Source organism: Pempheris klunzingeri, chromosome 5, assembly GCF_042242105.1.
Source record: "Pempheris klunzingeri isolate RE-2024b chromosome 5, fPemKlu1.hap1, whole genome shotgun sequence".
In the NCBI taxonomy this organism is placed as follows: domain Eukaryota; kingdom Metazoa; phylum Chordata; class Actinopteri; order Acropomatiformes; family Pempheridae; genus Pempheris; species Pempheris klunzingeri.
In genome coordinates, this window is record NC_092016.1 from 21,911,409 (window position 1) to 21,938,418 (window position 27,010).

Below are 27,010 nucleotides of genomic sequence, written 5' to 3' on the forward strand. Positions count from 1 at the left end.
TTTAGCATGTCAAATCTAGTGTTTAGGTAATCAGAGGCTAGATGATGATTTAGCTTGCTATGCTTAAAGTTAGACTGGTAATCTATATAAACTAATATGAGATGACCTTACATTGATCTGTCAACATATTTGTAATATATCTTATGATGGAAGTATGGATGATGATGTTGTTTCAACCTTAAATTCAGCAGTACTACTGTAACGTACTGTTCAGATCAACTTGTAAAAACATCAGCAGTGCGAGCTACGCACACCAACACAACACGAAGGTAAATGACAAAATATATAAGGCAAATTGTACTTTCAAGTTTACAAAAGAATCTGTAGAGAGTCTGCAGACAACAACAGCAAAAACATTTCTTATATGTGTAAGAAAGACGAAGTTCAGCTCTGTAGAAACGACTGATCCGAGCAAAGAGTTACGGCTAAACCACACGCTCTCCTCATCATAGCTACGCTGAATTCAGTCCCACTGAGTTTCAGTGTAGATGATGAAAACGTGTTTGAATTCTGGAGAAGTAACGAGACGAGGAATGGCTTGCTCCTAAATTTGATGATCTGATAATGAGTTTAGTGAACAGGAGCAGAGCGGGTGGAGGTCGAAAGGAGACTGCAAAGCATTGGAGTTGTACTTTGCAGTGGTCCAGCTTGAAAAAAAACACAAGGAGCAGACAGGAACAGTGGTTTTCATGTAAAGCACATCTAATTCTACACCAGTCAATGATATGTCGATGATATTTGACACAAAAGTGGCTAAATATACCAGCTTTTCAAGCGGGTACATTACAACTATACAGATAAAGGGGTATTGGGCTAAAACGTGCAAAGTGGGGGAGTGTGTTACAGGTCAGAGAGGAGTACAGTACTACTTCGATATTTTTGCATTGAAACTCTGTATGCTCTCCTCCTTCCTTTGCCCCCTAAAGAATTATCACAGCTTCTTTTCTTTCCTCTTCCCTCCCTCGCTCCCTTCTGCCCCGCTGACACCCTCCTCTCTTTGGTCCACGGCGAGCATTTCATCTGCGTCGCTGTGGCACTGTGGTGGAGAGTGAGGCCTCACTGAGGTGGTGTTGCGGCAGCGAGAAGCAGAGCGAAACGTTGCGTAGCTGGCAGAGGTGGGTGACGGTGTATCCACGTCTCTGTCAGGTCCGGAGCTGGAGGTGGGAGACGGAGGAGGCAGGGAGGAGGAGATGGAGGGCTGGAAAAGAAAAGAGATTAACCTGCTATATAACATACGCCGTCTTTCTTGTCACTGTCACATGAGCTTATTCTTTGCTCAGGATTTGTTTACCTGTAATGAGATACTGGACTTGTTGGTCTTCTCTTTGACTTTAGCCAGAACTCCTTTAAGTCCAGAAGATTTCTCTGTCATCTCCAGGGCGGCTCTCAGCAGTCTGGGGGTCTCCGGCCTAACAGGGGCTGCTGAGACCTGAGGGGGATCTTTTGCTTCCTCTTTGGGCTCAGGTTTCTTTCCCTTGGCAAGCATCTTCCTGCGATTGAGACAGACATAAGAAAAGCTCTATCAGACTAATAATGGCACATATGCAGACAGAGCAGCAAAGCTCTTGTAAAAGTCAGTTTTTAATCTGGTGGCCCCACTACATCTGTCCTGTTCCACAGCAGATGCAACATTTTGGAACTCAGACGTCATTAATCCAGATACAAAGCAGAGAGCACAGTCATGGTTAGAGAAATTATTTTGCTCATGTGTAGTGCCATTGATGTTTAACCTGGCCTTCTTGCGGAGCAGTTTCTTGGACTCGGGGTAGTGGACCAGGATCTCATTCAGGTCTTTCTTGTCCAGGATGAAGAGATTGGCAAAGCCATGGGCGACTACATTTGCTGTGCGTCTGTTACCCCCGTCTACTGCAAGCAAGCTGCCAGTCAGAGAAATTACGGTTAAAAATGACACTTTCCACCACATTTGACATTCCAGTTTCAGGAAGTCAAGTAGAACTTTTTCATGTAATATTTAAAAGAAAACATGTAAAATATTCAAAACCAAAGCTGAGAGTGAGAAAATAACTCTGTTATCTCTCTAAGGGATTTGCCAGAAATGGCAGCATAGATCCTAAGTGTCAGAACAGGTAAATATGTGGTAATACTTCAATGCCACCTTTAAAAATCTCCTCACCTGATCTCTCCAAAGACCGATCCTGCTCTGAGAGTGACAAACACCGTCTTCCCATCCGGGCCTCCAACCACTTGCACCTCCCCTGCTTTTATGATGTACATCTCCCGACCCACCTCACCCTGGGCAAGACAGCAGAGAGAGCCAGAGGCACATAATGAGAAGCTGCTACATACAGTTGTCTTCTACAAACAAAACTGGTTGAATACAGTACGGCACGTACCTTTTTGCAGACATAATCTCCAGGCAGGTAGACGACAGAGCGAAGGCTTTTCAACATGTCAAAGATCATCTGTCTGTCGCAGCCCTGTCGGGAGAATAAAGGAGGAAACAGTGTTTCTGAATCTGCCGTTTATGTCAGTCTGTCGTGCACTGGGTCTATAACACAAATGGGTCTTGAAGATTGTACATTGTGCTATTGTTTTCATGTGTTTTTAGGAATTCCCACCTGAAATAGAGGGACCTTGCTGATGATGGAGTAGTTGACGTCTATAGCAATGTCCAGACGCATTTTATCTGGTAACTGAGTCAGTAGCTCCTGCTCATCTGGAAGGCAGACGATAGGTACAGTATGACTGACGGGTCAGATGTTTGAGATACATTTGAGCATGCGCATGTCACATTGCCCTTACCCAGCATGCCTTGTGACTGCCAGGTGTAGTTGTACCAGGTTTTGACGCGGTTCTGGACGTCTTTTGGGATGCGATAGGAGGACATGTATTTAATAGTGTTGTCCATGCATGTGCGGTAGTTGGTCTGACCTGCTGTGGCTGCACCAACCACATCACGCATCTGGGAGACAAATGAGCAAAATGAGCCAAATGAAAAAAACAGGATTATGATGTATTAGTGTGTAGTGTATTAGAATGATGACACATTGGAGCTTTTAGTATTAAATGTATGTGGGAAGCATAAGTTATATCATATTTTATCATTATACTTATACCTACCTGTCCAATCATGATAGAGAAGGCAAAGACTCCAACAAAGTAGTTGATGAGTTGGAAGACGATCTCAAACAGGGTGGTGGGGTCTGGCAGACCACCGATGGTGATCAAGGTCTTCACCGCAAAGTAGTAACAGCGAATATAACTGAGCAGAGACAAAGACAGGAGCTGTTAGAAAGGGGAACAACACAAAAATTGCTTCAAATGAACACAATGAGCAGGAGTTTTCAAATACACTGTTGCCCATAAAGTTGGAGTAAAATGTTTTTTACCTCTTCTCATGAAATGATTGTGACAATGTGATTTATTCTTGATAAATAAAGTGTATATCTTCTCAACTTTATTGATCAAACTCTTCCAAACATATCACAGTGAAACTTAAACCACAATGAACCTTTGCAAACTGTGTATTCAGGCTTTAACAAAACTGGAGGTATTGGACAATTATTCCAACTTTATGGGCAACAGTGTAAATGAACAAATAACAAATAAATGTAAAATAAAAGTCAGAGGATTCAACTAGAAGAGACCAAGTGTAGATGGTCTGAGTGACCGAAGGAGTGCAAAATTAATATCACAGACCAGAGTGAGCTTTTTTGTGCATATCTCAACAGCTGTGCACCAGTGATTCACCTTTAAGCCCTGGCGCCTATATTCAAAACTTAAAACAAGAAATCGTACATGTGGTTATGTGTGCGTGTGTTTGTGTAATGTGTATATCCCACCAACCTGTTGCCCTCGCCATTGTACACCCACTTGGTTGATCCTAGTCCTTTGAAGGCCGAGCCCCAATAATACAGACAGGCATTACAGTGGAGACAGTACAGAAGATAGGTGGTGGTACGGATCACCCTGAGAGACACAGAGTGAGAGAGAGCACTCCTAAAAACCAGTGTGTGTGTTCATGTGTCACTATGCGGCATCTCAGGGACAGACGACAAAGTGAGAAGAGGGAAACAGAGACAGAGAAGAGAGAATTCAGTAGAGGATAGTAAGATACCGTCAGGTTGCAGCTGACCTGTAGATGTAGGCTTTGGTCAAGATGGCCTCTAGACGCTCGTTGAACTCAAAGAAGGAGTTGATCTGAGGAGGCGTTGATACAAAACAGAAACTTATCTGTATGTGTTGCCAGAATGGTGATATTGTAACAGGCTGAAATAGATTATTGAGGAATAATAATGGTTGAATAAAATTAATCTCACCTTCAGCAGTCTGGGTAAGCGAAGCAGAGGGTTGATGCCAGTTTTGAAATAGAAGAGCTCCAGGGGAACAAGGCTGGCTACATCAAACTGAAAAACAGGGAGGTACATTTGATATGTGAAGCCCAAAAAAGGCAGAAAACACTCAAACATGAACTTTAGTTACTTACTTTGAAGCGCTTGGTCTTCATGTAATTCTTTCTCATCTCTTTTTTGTCACACTGTAATAAAAACAAAGCCACTGCAGATATGAACAATGAACCTGGTAGGTTAATGTTAATACACAGCAAACCAATGTAATAAACTTTACTTCAGCTGGAGAAAACTACAGTGATTTTGTTTCATGTTCATGTTTCCTGTGATTTCAGCAGCCAATGTCCTCTGACAAGCTGATGAACAGATTTCTGTTCCCCACCATGAGATGGCGCTCAGTTACAGTAATGGCCTCCAGTGTCCCACTCACCACTATGTCCCCTCCACGAACAAACTGCAGGCGCGGCTGGAAGATGGTGATGTCCAGGATGTAGATGAGGTCACACAGGTAGTCGGTCAGCAGCCAGTAGTAAATATTGTCTGGAGTCTGGTAGGGGAAGGCCCAGCGCACTGGGATGAACCACGCGTTCCAGTTCCACGCCAGAGTGACCAGGAGCATCCACAGCACGTACATTAGGTCTGAGGAGAGAGACAAAGGGGAGATGATGAAGGGTGTGAAAGAGATGGAGACACTGGACACTAGGAGAGTTGGTAGAGGTGTGGAAAGTAAGGAGACAGAGGGTGAGAAATAAGCAGGATCTAATTTGTATTATTAAGCCAAATTTAAAGTGTCTGGAACTTTTGTGCTAAAAGGAGAGAGCATGGCAACAAGAGGAAACGGGCTCATGAAATCCTTCTGAATATGAAACAGAAGGAAGAGATCAGCATAGGATTTAGAGACAGGACAGGATAAGGAGATAGTACAGTAGATTCACCTTTACCCAAACCTCACAACACTTATTATCACATTCTGTGACAGTAAGTCAAAAAATATTTCTTGAGTGTTTAGTTAACTCATTAAAGAGCTCAAAAAAGTGTTATTATAAAAAATTGAGTCAGAATTATGTGGCTGAAAACATAAAGAGCCACCAGATGGGATTCTGTGTGCTTGTCATTCATTTCTGAGTAGTTTCGGTAAAGAAGAATCTGCTGTATAGGACGGTGCTGTCGGTAGCAGTGGGTGGTGCTTTCGGCTGGGTTCTCACTGGTGAAAGGATCGATGCTGGCAGGGAAGCGGTAGTGCATACAGGCTCGTATCCAGCGAGGAGTTTTCACCTTGCAGCAGCCGCTAGACTGCTCCCCCTCTGCCTCACTCTCCCCTCCTCCTCCTCCTCCTCCTCCTCCTCCTCCTTCTTCTTGTGTATCCTTCTCTCCATCATGCACTGGCTGATCCCCAGGAGCAGGATGAGGAGCTGGAGCCTGTGGAGGAGCTGACGGAGGGCGAGGGACAAGAAGGGGCAAAAATACACAGACACAGATTTACTACAGGTTTAGAAATAGGAGTCACAGCATGTTGTGGACAAGGTTCAGGCTAATGTAGAGAAAGGTTCTGTAGTGAACTACATGTGCTCCACACTTTCTACACTACATGGAACTATGTGCTGAATGCTACAGACGGACCAGACTTAGGCACAACTAATATTTGTGGAAAAAGAGAAGCAGTATAGACTCTGAATTCTACAACCTCCGGAATATTTATTGAAGCAGCGTTTTATTTAAAAAGACCTTGCTGGTCATTGGTTGCTTAAAGAAACACTCAACAGTCTGTAGACTTCAGTGTGCAGGTCATACTTCCCTCTTTCAATGGTATGGGGCTGATTATGTCCTACATCAATACCCAACTTGGGTCAGCACACTGTCCACCTTCTCTACAACTGAATGTGCACTAATGTTCTGGAAAGGATATGAACAGGCTTGACAAAAGATTGTCAACATAACATTATTATAAATCAGTGATTCCCAAATTAAGCCACGGCACCCGTTCATAATGATGTTTTTCATGTCATCCCCCCACAGCGGACATGCATCCCTTTTCAACTTAAAATGACACCATGGATATGTGTTATTAAAACATTGTGTCACTGCCAACCAGAGGGCAAACCGGTCATACTACCGATCATACCTGCAGCATAACTGCAAGCCAACTTGATGCATGCATGATTTTCAAATGTTTATAGCTTATTTCTTATAAATTACCATGCTTAAAATTTGATTGAATGCAAATGTTTCTTAGTACTTTATATGGGGGAAACATATTATAATGTATTGTTAAAAAGTGCAAATGAACAAAGTGAGGCTCTCACTTTGGGAAACACTGATCAAAACACTGAGGGGTGAGTGAGGGACACCAGTGTTTCTACTGCAGGGCTGGAGGTGGGAAAGTTGGGAGGTTGAAACCTGGAGAGAAGCTACTACTGCTGCTTCTCACCTGTACGTGCCTGTCATGTTACTGATGTAGCTTTTTGTTCAGTCCAAGGTGAGGGTAGGACTTAAATGAGTGGTAGTTTCTCTGCTGGACGAGGCTGACTCTTTAATCCTGGAAATAAAATACACCATAACACACAACTGCTACAATCTGAGCCCACTATCTACCTTTATATTTCTGTTTTGGTCCACTTGTTATGTTTGGATGCAAGGTTTTGTGCTCTATGTGAAAGAGACAAAAGGACAGGGACTCTGACTCACAGGGGACGATGCTGTCTTCATCTGAGCTGTCAGGGTCAATGAGTTTCTCCTTCGCCTTCTCTGTCCTCTCCTTGAACATCCTGACCAGCTCCTGAAGACGCTCATTGACCACTGCACTGGTCTGACTGGCTGAGGATGCTGGACGTTCTTTCAGTCTTGGAATAAAAGTCAGAAATAAAAATAGATGACGATGATTTAGCCCATGTCAGCACTTAAAGGAAAACTCCAAATTAGGTACTCACACTTTCTTTATCTTCATTCGGTATGAGCCTGTGTGTGCAAGTGTGTGTGTGTGTGTGTGTGTATGTGTGTGCACAGTGCTCACATGTCATCTGTGTTGTGTAGGCTGGACTGGCTGGGCCAGGCTCTGACAGGGATGCTCCCTTCATCGTCATCATCTTCACTTTGAGAGTGCAGCCTCCTACTGTTAAAGTTAAGTAGACACAGTAACATCATCGGTTGAACCTTTGAGGCAACACGGCCTTAGTTAGATTACTGTTTCTTTTCCTTCTCTTTCACCAAAATCCACTGTGATGAGATGTTAAGCTGTATTTGTAAATGGTGAAGACACAGAACCAAATTACTCTCAGATATGTTGAGCTTTTGCCTAAAAGTTGCCAAACTACATGCTGCTACCTGCTTTCATGCTGACGCCGCATTTGTGATCGTGAGGAATGCAGATGAATGAGCAGTAAAAATGACGATTTAATGAGTGAACTCCAATGAGAAATTGCATGGATTAACGAACTGTGATGGATAATATGTCAGCTGGGCAGCATGACGTGGGGATAAAGACAGAGATGAATGCTAGATGAAGCGATACTGTATTTCATAAGGGCTGAATGTCTTACATCTTTGTCCAGACAATCCTACGATTCCTCCCACCACTGTCGTGGATGGTAAGAGCACAGTTTGAAGTGAGTGTGTGTGTTTAAGAGAGAGGGAAGAGGAGAGAGAAAGGGGTTGTGTGTGTGTGTGTGTGTGTCAGGGAAAGCACAATGTTAATCCAAGAAACAGATAACAAGGGAAGGTAATCACCTACAGGTAGGTGACACAGTGACAATCCAAGTGCAAGATTGTGCATCTGTTTATTGACTTTTTCTAGCACACAAAAATCTGTGAAAGCCATGCAAAAGCAAACAGTACCTTCAATCTGCACAACAGAACATCACAACAGAACATCACAACACAAAGCAAAGAAACACTCAGTGTCTTTTCAAACAGTTTTGGCTCCGTGTACTGTCTGTGCTCTGCATCAACAAGCTGGTTTGCTTGTGTTTGTCATTTTGGCAGCTCCTACTGTTTTATATGTGTGAAGAAGGTTTCATAAACCTTGGGACCAAACTGTAGGAAGATTTTCCTCACAAGCACACTGACATACAGACAGACCATCATGATGCTTCTACAGCAGACAGTAGAGGGCAGCAGATCCATTTCAAACAGCACTGCACAGTGAACATGAGGACTTTCACTCCAAAATGATACATCTGATGATTCATCAAACCCATGAATGATGACACATAATTCTATCATTGAAATGATTTTTGATTCACAAGTTTAATTCTAAAGTTCTGTAGAAACTTTTAACTTAAGATTTTTAAAAATATTTAATCTGATCTCATTTTGGATGAAAACACTCAACAGACAAGCTTCCACTTCGGCGTAACCCAAATAACATATCCTTGTGATGTTATTTTGTGTTTCTCTCTTGTGAAATGCTTTGCCATGAGTGCATATAGGCTATGCATATGGATCGTTTCACTAGAGAAAAAGAATATTTATTGTTGGAGGGAAATTGAAAGCACTACAACTCCAACGATCCATGCAGTTGCCTTACTCTTTATCTCCTTTACTGCAGGTGAAAAGCATGAGGGGAGAGAAAAAGATTAAAAACATTGCACTGCACGGCCAGATAAAACAGAAATCAACAAAGTCTCTCACAATATGACATAAATGGTCCATCCCTGGTGTTTGCTTATTACTCAGCATAAACCTAAGACATATTTTGTAAGATATAAAATGTGTTGCTGTTCTAATACCTTTGACGGCCCCCAGAAGGTGTCACAGGGACAGTGAGGGTGGTAAGTTTGGGGTCCTGGGGGGTGAGGATTTGAGGTATATTGCTCAGTTTCTCCCCTCCTCCTCCTCCTCCTCCTCCTTCCCCTCCTCTCTCGTGGTCTGAGTCGACATCCTCTACATTGACGGCCGGACGTAGGCTGAGGCTGGAGCTCTCTGGTGAGGTTGAAAGTCACAAAATGTTTGTAGATTAATGAGGAGCACCATAAATGATGAGGATGTGTTAGCAGTAGGACGAATAGAGCTGCTGCAAAGGGCAAAGCAGGTCACAGATACAAGCAGAGGAAGGGCAGGACGGTGTGGGAGGGAAGCAGATTTAAGAAGACCATCGGGCTAATACAAGACAATCCACCTGTGAACTAGGCCGTGTCTAAGAGTGCTCTGATAGTTTACTCATCTGGCAAGCCATTCAGTTTGGCTAATCTGGCTCATGGAACAGTTCTGTTCCCTTCATTAAATACAAAAAGTATCAACAGTCAGTAAGTGTGCTGCCTCCTCTTGCACACTGTTGTGTACACAGTTTTTTACAGATGTTAGCGAAGCTATACGGAAATGGAGGGCAGCTATTTAGTACACGTTTCAAACTTTTCTCCTTAAAAAAAGTTCCCGAATCACGTTTTTCCTTGACAAAATAATGGAATAGTTTGTGGATGTGCATGTACACATCTTTTTCTTACTTAGCAAACAAATTAACTGTGGTGCTTTATTCACATCAAGCCTGAGCATATGTGAGAAATGATGGAGTGAGACAACACACACACAAACAAAAATCCACCACCACAACACAAAACCACCACTGTTTCTCCCGACAGTGTGTTCATAATGCTGAACACGCTGTCGGTGCATTTGCCACGACATCTGAACTCAGTGGGTCATTTACTGCTTTCAAATTTCTTCATCGATGATTACTTTCAAATACATTTAGTAGCAATCAGCTAGTTTATCCTGACGCCACATATTGAGAGACAACAGTTTACTAATTATGACTGAGTTCAGGTATCTACAAGGGGTCTCACGACGGAACACAGTTAACTTTCCACTGCTGCAGATTCACCTGCGGGTCTTATTGCTGAAATGTCATCCTCAATGAAGAACGCTGGGTTAGAGAGACCTGACAGCTGGCGGGAAAGTGAGTTGAGCTGCTTTGATGGGGGGCTGACAATTGGTGGCAGACGCGGGTAAGATGGCACATTGGGCAATTCGAGGGCACTACCGTTAGGGGAGGATGGAGATGGGGAGCGGGAGTGGAGCGGAGGATGGTGAGGGGGAGGGAGAGGGGAGTGTCGGACAAGCCGGTTCAGTTCGACATCTTGCTGATTCTTGTCTTGCTTCTGTTTTTGCTGTTGTTGTTGTTGTTTCTTAGGCATCTTGAGGCATAAGGCTGTTGAGGCGGTTCCGAATGTTTAGGAAGTACTGCTGCGTTTGGCTGGGAAACTGGGAGAGCTTCTGTGGGATGTTTGAAAAGCTCTGGGAAAGACTGGACAGACTGGGGCCCACTGAACCCTCTGAGCTTTTGGGAAAAATCTCAGTCAGAGTCTGGATGATATTTCGGGGGACCTGCGTGAGTCGGATCTGGGAGAGCTCTTGGCGCAGTTCAGGGGGGAGGGAGGGTAAGTATTTGGTAACGTCAGACAGCTGGGTAGGTAGCTTAGGCATGGAGGGTATTTTGGGACTGGAGATGCCGTTCTCTTTGAAGAACGCGTTGATGTTGCCGAGGCACTCGGAGGTGTGAGGAATGCGCATCAGGCAGCTCTTAAACGCATCACAGCTGACTGGAGCTATAGAGGTGACAGGTGGATAGGCAGATTTACAGTCAGGCAGAATATAAGCAAGGCAGGAGACGGGTTCAACTGATCAAACAGCAATGTAGTCAGGCTGAATGACAATGTCAGACTTCTTCTAGACAAGAAGACGGAGAATGACCATGGCCACAGCGTGTACAGTAACAGTCTAAGGCTGACACACAGCAGCTCTAGAGGTTCAGTAATGAAATCACAGAGTTGTATCTGTTTGGATGTACACAAACATGTGGACCATCTTGTGAATTCGACACAATTTAACCAGCCAGTCAGGCATACAGGAATGAAATCTATAAATAATACAATAGCTCTAACTACAGTCACATATAGAATCTGTAATGAGAAAACACCCCAAAATAACAAATTAGGGCAGTACATACCACCACAGCCGTCTTCATTAGCTTCCTCCTCCTGCAAAAACACAAAAGCATATGAATGAATAGCCGGCGAGGGCATCACTTGGGATGGGATATGATATATGAGGGTTGATTTAAAAAAAAAAAAAATCATTGTATTGTATTGTGCATTGTAGGACAATAACATTAACCCTTTAATGAGCCTGAAGCTGAGTAATTAAAAGAGTTTATTTCTCCGTTCGGTCCTGCATGGGCTAAAAATGTGATCATTTTATATGTGTTTAAACGAAACTTAACAAAACAAAAGAAAAAGGCAAGCAGGGGGAAGAACTGATGTTTCTAAATAAGGTCAGACAATGCAGGAGGTTAAAGTCACTGATTCATGTGCGTCATGAGGTCAAACTGTGCTCATGTTCAGCCCGTGGACATTACTTTGTCGGTAGCTTTCTCCGCTGTGGTGCTTTGACCACCTTCCTCTGCCCTCTGTGGCTGCTGGGTTACAGGCTCAGCTTCTGAACTGGCTTCCTCGGCCTTGGTCTCTGGCTCTGGTTCTGGCTCTGGCTCTGGCTCTGGCTCTGGCTCTGGCTCTGGCTCTGGCTCTGGCTCTGGCTCTGAGTCTGGCTCAGAGGGCTTAACTGGTTCAGGACTTGTAGGTGGAGAGGGGGAGGTCCGCTCAGGCTCTGCTTCCTCCTTTGGCTCTAGATTGTTTGAAATGATAGATTCTGTGAGACTGAAATATTACCCAAAAGTCATAAATATACATCTGCCTGGTGTTGATGATGCACATTTTATAGAAATACACTATGATGAAACACATAAGGGTTCAAAAGCTCTACAAGTATTACAAAGAGTTTGTATTTGGACTATAGACTCCATGACAGTTTCCAGCTACCATTTGTTTTGCAGGGCCAAAATTGTTGTCTTGATCTCTACCTGGTTCCTCTATGGGAGGTTCCTCGGTCTCTTCCTCCTGGTTCTCCTCAGCAGGGCTCTGCTCCTCCCTGCAGGACAGGACAAATGCAGACAGACATTTTCTAAGATACTAAGTCCTGACTAATTAGTGTCTACATAGATTATCATCATCTTGTTTACACCGTCTGAAAAGGTGATTTGGCTGAATTCATACAGGTTATAAACACGTTAAAGTGGTACTGAGTGTAAATGTAGAAACTGAATGTGGCTCACATTTTAAAGTGTATGTAAAGGCTAAAATGATGTTTCAGGTAGACTAATATGTCTAAGAAGAACGTACACATTATTTATATACTATTCTAGTATAGCAGAGTAGATTTCCCATGGTTCTAAGTAATATGTATCTGCTATATATGGCACACACTCAATATATTTACATAACTTTGTGGTGAATTAATGTCCCAGCACACAGAAGTGGGATGGTTATAGAGAGAAAAATGTGACTGATTTTGTAATTACATTCTGTTCTCTCCTCACATATTCTTAACTGAATAATGGCCTGAAGACACTGAAATAAAAAACACACTTTTCATTTGTCCCTGGAAGATGTAGCAGCATGAACTTTACTCGGTGATGGCGAGCTTGGTAAGGTTAGATGGTGTTTTTTTTCTTGGTGAGCACCTGTAAGAGGCTAGCTTACATAACGTTAATTAATAATGTTTACACAAGTATAGTAAAATGACGGTTAAATAATAGGACAAACTTAATATGCAGTAAAAGTCTATTATCTAACCACGGTGTTATCACGAGATACTCACTTTCTCTCTTAATATTCACGTGCGTTTTAACGTTAAATGTCCCGACAGAAAATGTCCACGAGCATCAAGACACCACAAGTAAAACCAAGCCGGCTGTGGGCTCGTGTGAACCACATCAGGAGCTTTTAGAAATGTTAGATAAACAGCAGAAACAACATCCTGTCACATCCCCGTCCATCACTTCTGCTGCGTCTCCAGACGTGAAGCAGCAGGCAGGTGCACACCGTTACCAGGGGAACCGCTGAGAGAGGGGGGCTGTTGCCAAGGGAAGCTGCGGTTGCTATGACACGGCTGTGTGATGCTAAGGCAGCGCGTTACGTCCGCGCGGATCGCATAACGAGATCCCGCGGGATTTGGGACGTGACAGCTGGATGAGTGCTGGACCAACAGGAGACTGTTCACGGGTGGGAAGTTACTGTGGAACCGGTGCTGAACTTCTGCACCACTGCATTTCATAGGGAAGTTCTTTTTACTTCACTAGCCTTCATTCGTTTGATAGTTAATTTGCAGCTTCAGATGATTATCTTATCATAGATGATGCTCAGTAAAATTATATTTAAAAGTAATTTAAAACAGCTCCACCTTATCGACATTAGAATTATTCAGAATTATGAATACTGATTGCAGGATTTTTAGCTGTAATTAGGTATATTTTACATTGTGGTACTGCTACTTTTATGTTATAAGAACAGTTATAAATGTAATTGACGCAGCACAAGAGCAGAATGATACAAATTCTCTGTGAGAGATTAAGTGGATTGAGGGTCCTAAGAGGGATTTCAAGGAAGTAAGGATGGCGGAGCGTCCACATTTGCCCTCTTACCCTGTGACGTTACTGTGGACCACCTCGCTCTCCTCTTCCTGTTGCACTGGCAGCCTGGTCATAGTGAACATGCGGTGTCACACCACTTGAGATGCTAATATTGCCAAAATACAAAAATGCCCAAACACACGCACACACACACACACACACACACACACACACACACACAACCACTTTCTCTCTCCTCTTCCCTCTCTCGTAAACACACACACTTCTCTAATTCAGCAGCAGGTCTTACTCGGCTTCAGGCTCCTCTAGCAGCTCTCCACTCCCCAGTGAGAGTTTGATGGACTGTCCCTCACTGGCCATCTGTCTGATGGCGATTTCAGCTGTCTGCCGGGCCACCTCTTCAGCCATGCGTGCCATCTCCACGCGCTCCTGCAGGAGACTGAAGAGAGATGGGACACACTGAGATGATTGTGCCGTGTAACAAATGTTAGTAATGTGGTAAATGACGTGACAAGAGTCTTCTTCCCTACTGCTGAGACTTCAGATCCCACAGCTAAACCCTCTGGCCCAACACCAAACCAGGTTAATTTAGCTTTCTTAGTGTGTTTCGATCACTGTGTATTGTGTGTGTATATATATATAATATATACTGCTCCAGCCGACTGAGTAATCTAAGGTAGCTCTTAACTGAAACTAGATAGATGACTATCCCTTCTTCTCCTAGGGGGTCACAATGCTAGGCAGTCCATTAAAGACAAGCCATGATAAGGGGACATGTACATCTGACATGTACATGTACATTATTTTAAAATGAACTGCAGCTCCACCCTCTGTTCTCCACCTCTCTTACCGTTCCTCCATGGTAGCCAGAGCTACATCTTCGGCCTCCTTCTTGATGTTCTCGATGAACGGCGTCCAGCGCCCCGTCTGGGTCTCGGCATCTTCTTGAGACATTTTTGTCACACTCTCTGTCACTGATTGTGGTTCTGGTTCGGGGTTGGTGTCAGTGCACGTCTGAGGCTGCAGTGAATTGGACGGTGTCTGCTGTTGGTCTGCCGTCGGCGATGGTGGAGTCAGTGATGTGGATTTGGGCTGGTCTTCACATTTCTGCTGGCCCTCGTTGTCTGACTCCACGTCTTCTAGGACCATGTCGGGTTTGAGTTTGGACGAGGCTACGGGGGGACGACAAGGGTTGATTTGTGCGTAAGAAGCCAGAGACGTGGTTGATAGTGGACATGATGGGGATGGATTTGGTTTTGGGTTTGGGATATATGAAGGTATGGACACATTACAAGCTGGATGTATTAAATCTACTGTACGTACTGCACAGGGCTGACTGCTTATAATACAGGTATGCAGCTGTGCTCTACACCCCTTTCCCTTGTGGGAGGTTTGTTTCATGTTGGAGGTTTTTCAGAGGTGGAAAACATCAACCTGAGTTGCTCTTCATATCTATAAGGCATGTTATTGATAAGACCACCACATGAATCATTTCACACTGAATCTTTATTATTCCTGTGGTATCCTCACATTACAGCATGGACTCTTATGTTCTACCACCTTGTCTACATGGCAATCTACACGTTTTGAATGTGAGCAAGCATGTTTCCTTCAAATCAAGTCAAACCCTCTGAAACACCACCACTTACACCACATCCCCAGGCCACATTTCACAGTTCAAGGCCATAGAAATAGATCAAGTGGATCACAACAGGCCTTACACTGTGTGTAGTATGTGCAACCTCAACTAAGCCTGTTTTCTTATGTTGTTATCAAGAGTTTTTATTGATTATATTTTCACTGTTTTACAAAACGCACAATAGACAGGAAAAGTAAAAAGACAACACTGCATAACAAAATAAAAGATAAAAGAATATGTATATATATGTATAATATGTAATATATATATGTGAGGGGTGAGGTGGTGCGAGGAGGACCCACAAAAACCTTATTTAGCCTTCAGTGCATATTTCCTCTCTTAGATATTCTTTATACAAACTTTCTGAAGTGGAAGCACCATTATTTTATATTTTACAGTTAAACCTCTTGAAACGTGTACACTAAATCTAACATGATCAAAACCCAAATGAACTCTGAGCACAATAATTAATAATAATAATAATAATAAATTGTTAAGGAGTCGGACTTATATGTGAAAAATAAATAATTTTCCCAATTTCCTCTAAATATTGAGTATAAATACATTTATAATTGATACTTTGTCCACAAATAACACAACAATAAATGAACATAGCTGCCATTTAATTACTATTTCCAGATTTCCGTGAATTGGGAAAGGAAGGAGGGATTTGACATCTTAAGCTGAAACTCTTCTGAACAGAAACAGACCTGTTCTTCTAATTGATGACCAACACATCGGCTTTTTATCTCCTAATGGTCTTTCATATGTGCATTACACTCTCTGGATAAGAAAATAGCGACATGAATATATAGCGTACATTGCTTTAGCTTAAAGCACGATGAAGTAAAAGAAAAATATCCTGTCTGAAATCTTTAGTGCAGGATTTCCAAACTGATGGCAATTACTAAACGTTTCTGTGTGTCAAACAGAAAATGTGCAAATTCAAATCACAAAAACACATCTAATACTACATAATATACAGTACATGATTCAGTTAAGTTTTAGGTTGTAATACATTCATGAAACTGTATTGAATACAGTAAGGTGAGCTGAATATATCTCTATATTCCTGTCGTGTTTTACAGCTGCCTAGTTTTTGTACTGAGCTGCACAGCACCTGCACTTCTGCCAACAGAACAACATGTCTATTGGTATCTGCCTGTCTGTCTGTCTGTCTGTCTGTCTGTGTGGTAATCAGAGCAGCCCCCAGTCGTCTCCTCCTGCTGTTTAAGGGGCTCGCAGCGCCTTCCCCCCTGAAACAGAAGGAGAAGAGGGACTGAGTTAGGCTCCGATCGTCCGACCAAAACACCTCCTCAAACACTATGGGGGCAAAAACAAGAGGGCGCTTCAAGAGTAAACACATATACAATACTTTACAAATATCATACAGGCGGCATATTTCACCGGTAGAGTAATGACTTTGACAAAAGGCACCCCATGTTGTTAAAGAGATGTTTTCTGCTAATTGTAGGCGTTACTCTTTAGTGACTTAACACTTTGTGGGGAAAACATTATGTGATATGATCCACTTGATTAAACTGTGAATTGTGGCACTTGGGAGCGCTAATACTGGCAACAACAAAAAAAAAGGCAAGCAGAAGGGTTTTCAGTGACCAGGAAAAGTATAATTGAAGTAAACTCACCTTTCTGTAGAACTTCAACTGCACCCTGAGAGTAAAAAACACAGCAGTTGTATGTAAGTTGACTTGCTATCAGTATAGCTATATCTAAAAAAAAAAATGTGACTTAAAAGATGAGTGGGAGAGAAGAGGAGAAGGAAGACAGCAGCATTCATTTATTCCCAAAAGTTACCTCAGGATCATCTTTGGGTGGAGCGATGGGCTGAGGCATCTTGAGGCCCAGTCCTGACACGAACCAGCCAACCACACTGTCAGCAAACAAATGTATTAGCTGTATGCACTTAGGCTGCTCCACATTTCAAACTCAGGCTAAACATGTTTCTGTTGTGCCACATCCCACCTAATCATTTTGAAGTGGAAAATGTCCACTTTATGAAAACAACACACAATTACATTTCCCATGGAGATCATTAAAATGTCATTTTATCATTTATCTTGTCTCATGGACAGAGAGTGACTCTTGTTAAAACGGACAGTGGTGGAGGAAAACGTACCCCGAGGCCTTGCTATCTGTATCCAGTGAGATTCCACTGAGAGATTCAGGTGGTGGCGAAAAAACTGGAGAGAAGAGAGAGGCATGAAGTTCAGAGTGCAAAATATAGTACAAAACAAGCCTTTACCCAACAAAGCCAAAACATATCAAAATGGAGATCTGAAGGCTTGTGTGTGTGTGTGTGTGTGTGTGTGTGTGTTTACCTTTGTCCAGAGAAGAGCGTGTGGACTTGGTTGATGCTGTTATGGGGACGGCACCAGAGGGCAGTATAACTGGCTGAGGGACTATCTGCTTTATCCAGTTCACCACACTGCAGCAGAAAAAGAGAGAGGTCAGCCACTCACACGTTAATAGTTCTTTTAATTACATGTATATTTGTGTGTACTTGTATGTGTGTGTGTGTGTGTGTGTACAACTCTACTTTGGGCCCTTAAGACAAATGAATCCATTAGATGTGAGGTGCTGCTAGCTATGTGCTGGTGTGTCAGGGTTCATCTTTAATCGCTGTGCTGTAAAGGGTGGTTTATACTCACTTGGGTGGGAAATGGATTTGACTCTCTATCTCTGACGCCTCATCATCTGACACCATCTCCACCACCGGGATGTGTGGGAGGGGATCAAAATCTGTGCAGAGAGACACACAGGTAAGCCAATGGGACAGCAATAAGGATGGTACATTACTGATATTTAATCATCAATTCAGGCATAAAAAACATACCTGGCAGTTTTTCCGTATCATACACCTGGAATTAAAGAGATGAAATGCATTAAAAGTCAGGCCAAAAGAATATGGTTTAAGATTTTATTGATTGTTGTTGTTGCCCATTAAGAATTATTACTAGCATTATATTATTAATGAATGGAAACAATCATCTCCTCTGCTTAGCAACCTTTGTGTCAATGTGAGCCCCGCTGAGGTTCATGATGGTCTGTTACTTGTTTGTCCATCAGCCTACATGTGTGCCTCCCCATGCCAGGGGTCAGGGTGGGCTACAAACGGGCCTCACTGGAGCAATAAACGTCCTCACACATGGGCCCCTTTTATGTCCGCCCCCACAGTGCAGCATGTGGACTAAACGTTTGCTCTGAGGAGCTGTCTGGATGTTTATCACTGCAGCCCCGAGGCCTCCAGGTAAGAGGGCGGTCACATGAGAGGACTGGTTTAAATAGCAGAGAAGTTAACGGGGAAGGGTGGAGGGGGGGGATAACCTGGCTAAACCCCCCTTTAGACTGCTTTATGAGCTTAATCCTTATGCAGGAGTAGTCAAATTAGCCTGTGGAGCAGTATTAAGTTGCTGGAGTCAAGTGTCACACAGTTCAGAGATGTTCGTTCTCTGGCTGCTGCTTCGCTGAACCTCTTGATTTATCATGAGTAAGTAAAAACAACAAAAAACAAGTTGTTCCTGTTAGGCTAATGTAGAGAAATGCACCGTAGTAGACTATCACCTACAGGTTATGGAAGACATGCATGTGATTATATTAGGGTTGCTGTTCCTTGATATTTAGACATAAAAGAATTATTTATATGCCAAATAAGGTTTAGGTTTTGTTTTGCGGCACCCACTTTGAGGCAGGACTGATTTTGTTATGGTGTGAAGTTTCACCTGTATTGCTAAATGTAGCAGTTTACTGTACTGTACTTTACTCATCTGGACATAAAGTGCTCACGTCTCACCTCTGTGTGTTCCTCATTGTTGTTTTCAGTCTCTTTATACTTGTCATCGGGCTGAGGCAATACCTTGGTCAAACCCTGAGCGACCCAGCCAATCACCCCAGACCTGGGAGAAAATAAAATCTGAATTAACCTGTGAAGAATGTATTTAGCATTAAATATTCACTCTTGTCTAATCATACGGTACCTTTCTCCATCCTCTCCTGACTGGTGGACGGCAAATAAAGAAAGAAAAAAGAAAAATGAGAGACATTTAGGAGCCAAAAAAAGTCTGCTGCAAATCCCTCTTCCTCCTATTTTGTCATACTTATTATGACAAATTATCGTCACACTAATACGACTTCTTCTACTGAAATGGTTTCTCCTGAAGATTTATAGCATTGGCACAGCATGATGCCCCCGGAGCTATGACCCTGCACACACCCTACAATGTGCAATGGCAGGAAAACATGAGCAATGTAACATAAGTAAGTCATGTGTGGGTGACTAAATAAATGTTTTTGCATTACTTGAGTCTGTGCACATCATAATGTGATCACCTCTGTCTAACACATCCTTGTGCTTTGATCACATCAAGACAAACAATTAAATGACCACAAAAGATACTAAAAAAGTCACACTGAAGTGGGACATGACTGAATAAAAGCTAAATATTGGCTATATCAGACCACCAATGTATCAGTCTGGTTAGCAGCTAGCTAATCAGATTGGAGATTGGATGTAGATTAATATCTCATAGGATGTAGGCTGCATGTCCACTCGAACATCTACGTGCTCACCCTGGCGTCAGAGTTGGCCCTAGTGAGTCGAGGGGAGTTGGATGGTTGAGGCAGGGCGCTGACGAACCCATTAGACAGCCAGCCTAAAACTCCAGTCGGGGCCTGGCTGTGAAGGGGAGGTGGAGAAAGAAAGATGTCAGTATGTCGACACACACACACACACACACACACACACACACACATATACATATAAATACACTCAGTTATAGGGAGAAATTAGTGGACAGAGAGGTTTACCTGTCCTCTGAAACCTCGTCTGTGTTTTTCAGTGGGGGACTCTTCACTGTTGAATACATTAAAGACAAAAAACACTCCTGTTTTAGATGCATTCAAATAGACAGACAACAAACACATCTGTTGTGTGTATATAGACACATGTGTGAAGGTGCAGTGCAAACAGTATAAAAGACGTTGTAAATAATCCTCACCCTCTCTGACTTTAGGAGCGGGCTGTAGGATCAGACAGACAGAAAGAGAGGACATGAGAGGAAGTATTCAGAAATGACACTGTATGTGTGTTAATGTGTGTGTGTGTGTTGTCGTACATCAGCAGGGGCTTTGGCAGCTTCCTCTGTCCCAGGAACTTCAGGAGGTTGGGGGACCACTTTCACCACCCAGTTAAACATCCTGTTGAACACACACACACACACACACACACACACACACACACAGTCAGTCAGCCTTTCAAAAGCCCTTCATCAAACATTGTTGATAATGCTGATGATAATGATGGCAATTCCTAATAACTCTGCGCTCATGTCCCCATTAAAGCAGCCACTTCACCCGTCACACAGAGAGCCCTTAGCTGGAGCTAATGAGGTCTGATGATGCTTCATCTTGGCAACATTTTTGGACCAACCTGAAATTTCTTTCTCCATAAATCCTTTTTTAACTTTTACACATTTACAAACTAGCTGGAAAATAAAGTAAAAAATCCTTAATTCCAGCTTCATTAGTCCGATAAAATTGGGATCTTATAAAAATGAATAAATGAATTTGCAGTGTGCAATGTAGCCTTTTGAGTTCACCAACTTGGAGAGAAGATAGACATCAGGATGCTGTCTTTCATTTAAAGGAAGAGGAATCAAAAGTCAGAGGAGACTAAAAGGCAGAGGGGCAGAGGTCAGCCTCAGTCAGACAGCAGCGCACCATAAGCTGCTCTACCTGCAGCCTCCACACACAGGTGACAGAGGGTTAAACCAGACACACGGGGAGAAATCACTCTCACGTGTACAGGAAGAGAACATTTTCACTGGTCCAGCGTATTGCTTCAAGACAGAGATTTACAGAGCCAGCAGGAGTGCCACTTAAGTCTGACCTAATCTCAACTGCGCGTATTATCCGCTGTGGCAGTTTATCGGCCTGTTGAGATAATCCACTTCAGCAGCTGGGCAAAATGCCACTGAACCTGCAAGATGTCTCGCTAACTGACCACAGCAGACAGGTCGGGGGGCAACCAGGACGGCTTTGCTAGCTGTCATGACAAATACAATAATTTTCAAATGTCAAATCTCCTGATGACAGCTTTTACAATAATTTGTATTGTATGAAAGTATTTTTGTGCTATTTAGGCACAAAAAATAAAATAAAAGCATTTTACATACCATCACCACAGACCCATTGCAAAACACAAGTAAGGCCTCCATCATAGATCTACTGTGTGGGATGTCTATAGTAACATTGGTGCCACTAAAAAGAGGCCATGGAGGTCTAAAACACCAACAGCCTCACCATCACAATCCGTGTCTGTCCATCATTATTCATCCTGTTTCATTTGAAAATAATTCAACATCAAACCCAAACTACCACAGTGACTTCTCTGTTCATCACCCACCGCTCTGAAGTAGAAGTTCGCAGGTCTACTGGAGATAAATGTGCATTCTAGACACACTTTAGCTCCATTGTATAAGGGAAAAAATGATGATGGCCTGAAAGAGGTTTCAAGCTCTCAGTGTTGCTAAATGTTTTAGCTGTGGAATTGGAATCTCAGAAGAATGTGTTCATAGAAAATCCACACACAGTACAAGGCCTCATGACAAAGATGAGTTGTTGTTGTGATCCCAGTGTGTGAATCCTGACACACTGTCCCAGTCAGCGGAGATCAGAGCGGCCTCTTCTATGGCCTAATCTCAAATTCCTAGCACTGGATTATAAAGTGCAGCTCTGCATCCCACCTAATCTATAACCTTACTCGCTGTTTATGGCCTGGACCCACTCCTGACACATGTTCTCATCACACTGGATCACTCAGCCATCAAAAGAGCATAAATCACACGATGATTCTCCAAAGAAACAATTCTTTGTTCACTGAATGTGTTTGTAAAGACCCTCAGTCCTCAAAAAGTAATTTAGAAGCAGCAACACTTCTGCCCATATGAATGCTTTACTTCTGCAGCCACTTCATCCACTGTCTCTTAACCAAGACACAGATCATCACAAAACTCACTTCAGTTCAGTAGACAGATATTCATGTTACCTCTGTACAGAATAACTGAGACTTATTTTCCTTACCTGCGTGCCTACAGGTGGTTCTGCATGCCGGTGGTGTGGAGATCCAGAGTGCGGCACCGCCAGCACAGGTCTGCTGGGATTTCCACAGCGGCTACCTGGGGCTAACGGGATTAGCCTGCACCACCTGAAGGTCAAGGCACAATCCTGGACTGTGTGCCCCCGCAGATTAACTGCAGGGAAACATATCGTCAGGACATCATCCCTGTAACCTATAAACTGTTCTCACTGAAGACAGCACCCACCCCAGAAGCAGACAGCATCAAGCAAGTTTCCCACCTCACTTGACCACAAACTCCAGGGATGTGTGATCGACCTTTTTTTCCACTAAAACCATTCAAACATAGTACAAGATGCAGACCAAGTGTTTGAAATAATATGGATTTGCATCTGAATCATGAATTTCTGTTTGTATTGAAAATGTTATACCCTGCCTCTCTGCCAATAAAGGGAAGTTGTTTTGTGCTGTGCACTGATGCAAAAATGAGATAGTGTGTTTAAAAATTCTCTTTGGGTATAATCAAGTTATTAAGATTTAATTAATTAGATTAGACTCATGTTTTTTTCTCACTATATGCACATATGCAGTATGTAGAATACTTAATATGTGAGTCGCCTTCTCTCCTCCACTTTGTCATCTCCGTCCCCTATTATCTCCTATCCCATCCTCATTACAGTTTTATCCCTAGGAACTGACGCAGGCCCACTTGCTGACCAGCCAGCGATGAGCTATATAAAGTCAACCTTTTGTCTGAATAACAGTCAGGAGGAGACAGGGGAAGGTAAAGCTTATTAGTCAGTCTCAGGGTCTGAGCAGGGCCCTGATGATGATCTACTTCCTCTCTTGTTCTTACAGCCACATGAGGGCCACAGCCGTATGTCCAACAAGACTTTTAATAGCAGAGGTGGAGAGTAACCTGCCAAAGCACACTTAGCCTACTGAGCACTTATTCAAGTGCTTGTGTACAATCCACTATAATTCATATAATTCAGAGGAAAATACTGTATCTTTTGCTACTGATATTTGACAGCTTTTAACTACTTTTCAGAATAAGATTTAACAAAAAAGAACAAGGCTAACAGTCTACAGCCCTACTAACAGCTCTGTACATAGGCACATCTTAGCGCTAGCCTGCTAACAGATATGAGATGTTTCAGCCTGGACAGACCAGCATTATCATCACTGGAGTCACTCTGCTAGCACGGCTTAAATATATGATAACCTTATAAGATGTAATACATTGTTGGTTTTCTGTTTGAGGCCAAAAGACATAAAAAAAAAATTCAATATTTCACTAATCATCTGTGCATGTATCTTTAACCCCTTTGTTAAAAACGACTAACCAGCTACAATGATGCCCGAGCATTCAGTCACATTCCCTTGCATTTCTACATAATGTGCACTTTTACTTATGACTGTAAGCACATAGAGAAGGCAGAGGAGCAAACAAGATTAAGATGGTATGCGGTAAGGGAATTGGGTTGAAGAGGAGCAGCGAAAGCATGACATGATGCCAGAGAGTGATTAGATCCGGGACTGCCCTCGGTAATTGACCGACTGATAAACAGGACATGGCAAAGCTGTTGTCCTGGATTGTATAGAAAATTCTATCTATCCATCTATCTGTCTACTTATATCTATCTTTGTTTCTGTCACGTTTGTGAAGCTGTAACACCTGAATTTCCCCGTCTGGGGGATCAAGGAAGGATTATCTTATCAAATCTTATCTTAGATCTGACCACGGCCAGCGAGGCCTGCTGTGTCTGAGAATGGGAGCTACAGAACAATTAATGGTACTGATGAGGCAGGAGGCAGCGGGCTGATCCCATTATCAGCTCAACAGAAGATAAGCTGGGGAACAGGCTGATGACACAGACCCTTGGCTGGAATATGGCACCATCAAAGTGGCCTCAATCCCAATAGAACAGCTGGATAAGACAGACAAAGAGTTTACCTACCAGTTCACACCTTTTAGTTTGTTAAACTTTAGTTAATGTTTAATGTATTGTAAATAAGATTGAAAAGAGCAATGAACTGTGATGGTGTAAGAGAATGAAGAGTGAAATGACGAAAAGAAGAGCAGAAGAAGCAGAGAGAGAAGATGAGAGAGACGAAAGAGAAAGCAGCTGCAGAGGTAAAGCTGTAGTAGGATGATCTGTGATGGAAGCTAATCCTGATTACCTCTGACAGAAAGACGTGCAGGAAGGTGCTCACACTCACTCACAACAGACAAAGGTAATCATGCATGGATCTCATGTGTGCACACATTAGCACACACACACACACATACAGGCACACACTCTAATGTACACCTCTTCACCTCTTTATTGATGGGAAAAAGTGCTCATATGCTTTACTTCACCACAACATAAGAGTACTCCATTACACGTAAAAGTACATTTGTTTTTACGAAACAGCAGAAAGGAATGAAAATTCTCATGTGCAGATTAGAGTGATACATTATTACTTAACTTATATCACTGAATGATTATTGTCATACCTGGCTGAAGGAGCTTCATCTATAAACATGCATCATATTTCATCAAGTTTTTGATGAAAAGTCTTTATCTACAAAGTAACAAGTGGCTCTAGCAGTAAATAAATGTAGTGTACATGTAAGTAACAGTACAGCTTAGTATATTAACTGTATAAAGTAGCTTAAATGTATTAAAATGAAGTATTAATGATGTACAGTGGTTAAATAAATGTCCTTTGTAATTTCCAGCACTGCACCTGTGTATTGGCACGCCTACACAAACATGTTTGTCTGTGAATTTTTACTCAAACCTCCTGCTTTACTTTCATTGTGTGAAGCAATGATTCCCTCTTGTGGCCAAAAGTAGAATCAACTCCACGAACTTGACTTCAGCACAGCAGGTTACAAGTTACAAGAACATGAAGCCAAAATCTGCAGCAAAGAAGCCTTGTGTTGCTTTAACCTGTGAGTTTTATTGTGAAATCTTTGACATACTCTACAGAGGAGTGCACAGGCCTTACAGAACATGCCCTGCATGCATCATCGTAATAATCTACCGCTGTTGTTACAGAAAACCTGAACAGAAACAAAATGTACAAAACTACAAATGGTGAGTTTAGTAAAAAAGGAAAGAAACATCTTTTAAAAAAACTTTCCCTCATGCTATTTATAGTAAAAAAAAAAATGCCCCCCAATATTCACAGAAAAAGGTACTAAGAAACATGTAAGACAGGCCAAAACAAAATATAAACCTAATGCAAAAGTTAATGATTGAGGCATGTGAATAGTGGCTTTACATGGAGACAGATGTTTCTCTGCACTAAGTAGCTTCTGAATGCTCGAGCTAACATTCCAGAAGAGTGGAGGAGAAAATGAATACATTTGGGAGCGCAGAATCACAGCAATGAAACAAAAAAAGAGAGCAAAAAGACAGGAAAATAAAAGGATAAGTGGAGGGAGAGATAGAGGAGGAAGGGAGGAGGGGGTCGCAGAGGAAGTCATGTCCAGCGCATGACAACAAGAAGAGCAAAAAGACTTGAAAAGGAGGAGTGGACTTCAGCGTCCCAATCTAGGTCAGGAGGCGCAACGCCAGCGCTGCCCCTCCCCGAAATCCTTCCTCCCTCTTTCCCTCGCTCCTCCTTTTCCAGAGAAAACTGAAGAGGAAATGCTGGCAGAGTCCACCCCCCCCACCCCCCCCTCCTCAATCTGTGCTCTCCCCCAGTTTCTTTCTTCCCCTCGTCATCTTATTCTCTCTCATTTCCCCTCTCTCCTTACTCCCCACCACTATTTTTTTCTTTCTTTTTGCATTTTTCCCAGCTCCCCTCCCGCCCCCCTCCCTCCTCATGCCTGACACTACTAAATCAGCAGCATGTGGGCTTAATGGAAACCAGACCCTGACCCATTCCTCTCCAGCCTGCAGGCTTCTCCATTGTACTCTTAATTAGCTTCGACTGTATTTAGCTTAAGCATGAAAAGTGGAGGACATACAGAGAGACGGGTACTGCTGCTGTGTTTTTTATCTTTGCAGGTCCAGCTGAGGTGGACAGATTCTTTTACCACGACGCCTGTCAATTCTTCTCATTATACGTGAACAAATCCCCCAGTTACTGTATTTCATGCCAGACCTGGCACCAGTCGTATATCAATATGTCTCCGCTGGGATTGTGTTTTTAGTGGTGCAGCCTGAACAGTTATCGTGGCTGTGGTGGGAGGAGGGGAGGCTGGAGCCCGAGTGTCTGTGTGCAAAAACTCTATGTGCCTTTGTTTGGGTGAGTGGTCTCTATGTCTTGCTGAGTGTGTCTGCATATGTGGACATGCATGCAAAAATGAGTGCAGTTAGGGTTTCTTTTTTTAGATCATGTGACATGTGTGTGTGTGTGTGTGTGTGTGTGTGTGTGTGTGTGTGATGGGCTCAGTGGGAGACAGGCGGTCGTGGACGCACACAGCTGTCTGACATTCCTGCGCTGGTCGGAGGACGAGCTTCTCCTGCGATTGTCTGTGTGGTTCATTAATGCAGAGAGCTCTGCTTCGCACGAACACACGTGTGTCATGTATCCGCAGTGGAGCCGCC

General features: G+C 42.9%; 1 protein-coding gene across 1 annotated transcript; it reads right to left on the minus strand.

The window, feature by feature from the left end:
• Positions 1-931: 931 nt before the first annotated feature.
• On the minus strand, positions 932-20,580 carry LOC139201290 (cyclic nucleotide-gated channel beta-1-like). The gene is made up of 38 exons (XM_070830567.1): positions 20,500-20,580; positions 20,383-20,404; positions 20,192-20,237; positions 19,955-20,060; positions 19,363-19,382; positions 19,179-19,281; positions 18,222-18,246; positions 18,037-18,127; positions 17,707-17,813; positions 17,505-17,568; positions 17,183-17,258; positions 17,014-17,038; positions 14,579-14,900; positions 14,018-14,167; positions 13,780-13,833; positions 12,160-12,227; positions 11,659-11,924; positions 11,251-11,281; positions 10,559-10,849; positions 10,183-10,452; positions 9,035-9,227; positions 8,142-8,148; positions 7,321-7,460; positions 6,996-7,150; positions 5,516-5,740; positions 4,741-4,949; positions 4,448-4,498; positions 4,281-4,367; positions 4,097-4,161; positions 3,808-3,930; positions 3,082-3,223; positions 2,764-2,923; positions 2,580-2,677; positions 2,355-2,438; positions 2,135-2,253; positions 1,731-1,877; positions 1,292-1,490; positions 932-1,198 (listed from the first exon to the last, which is right to left on the minus strand). Exons 1-38 carry the CDS (start codon positions 20,578-20,580, stop codon positions 932-934), a joined length of 4,689 nt encoding a protein of 1,562 aa, XP_070686668.1.
• Positions 20,581-27,010: the final 6,430 nt, after the last annotated feature.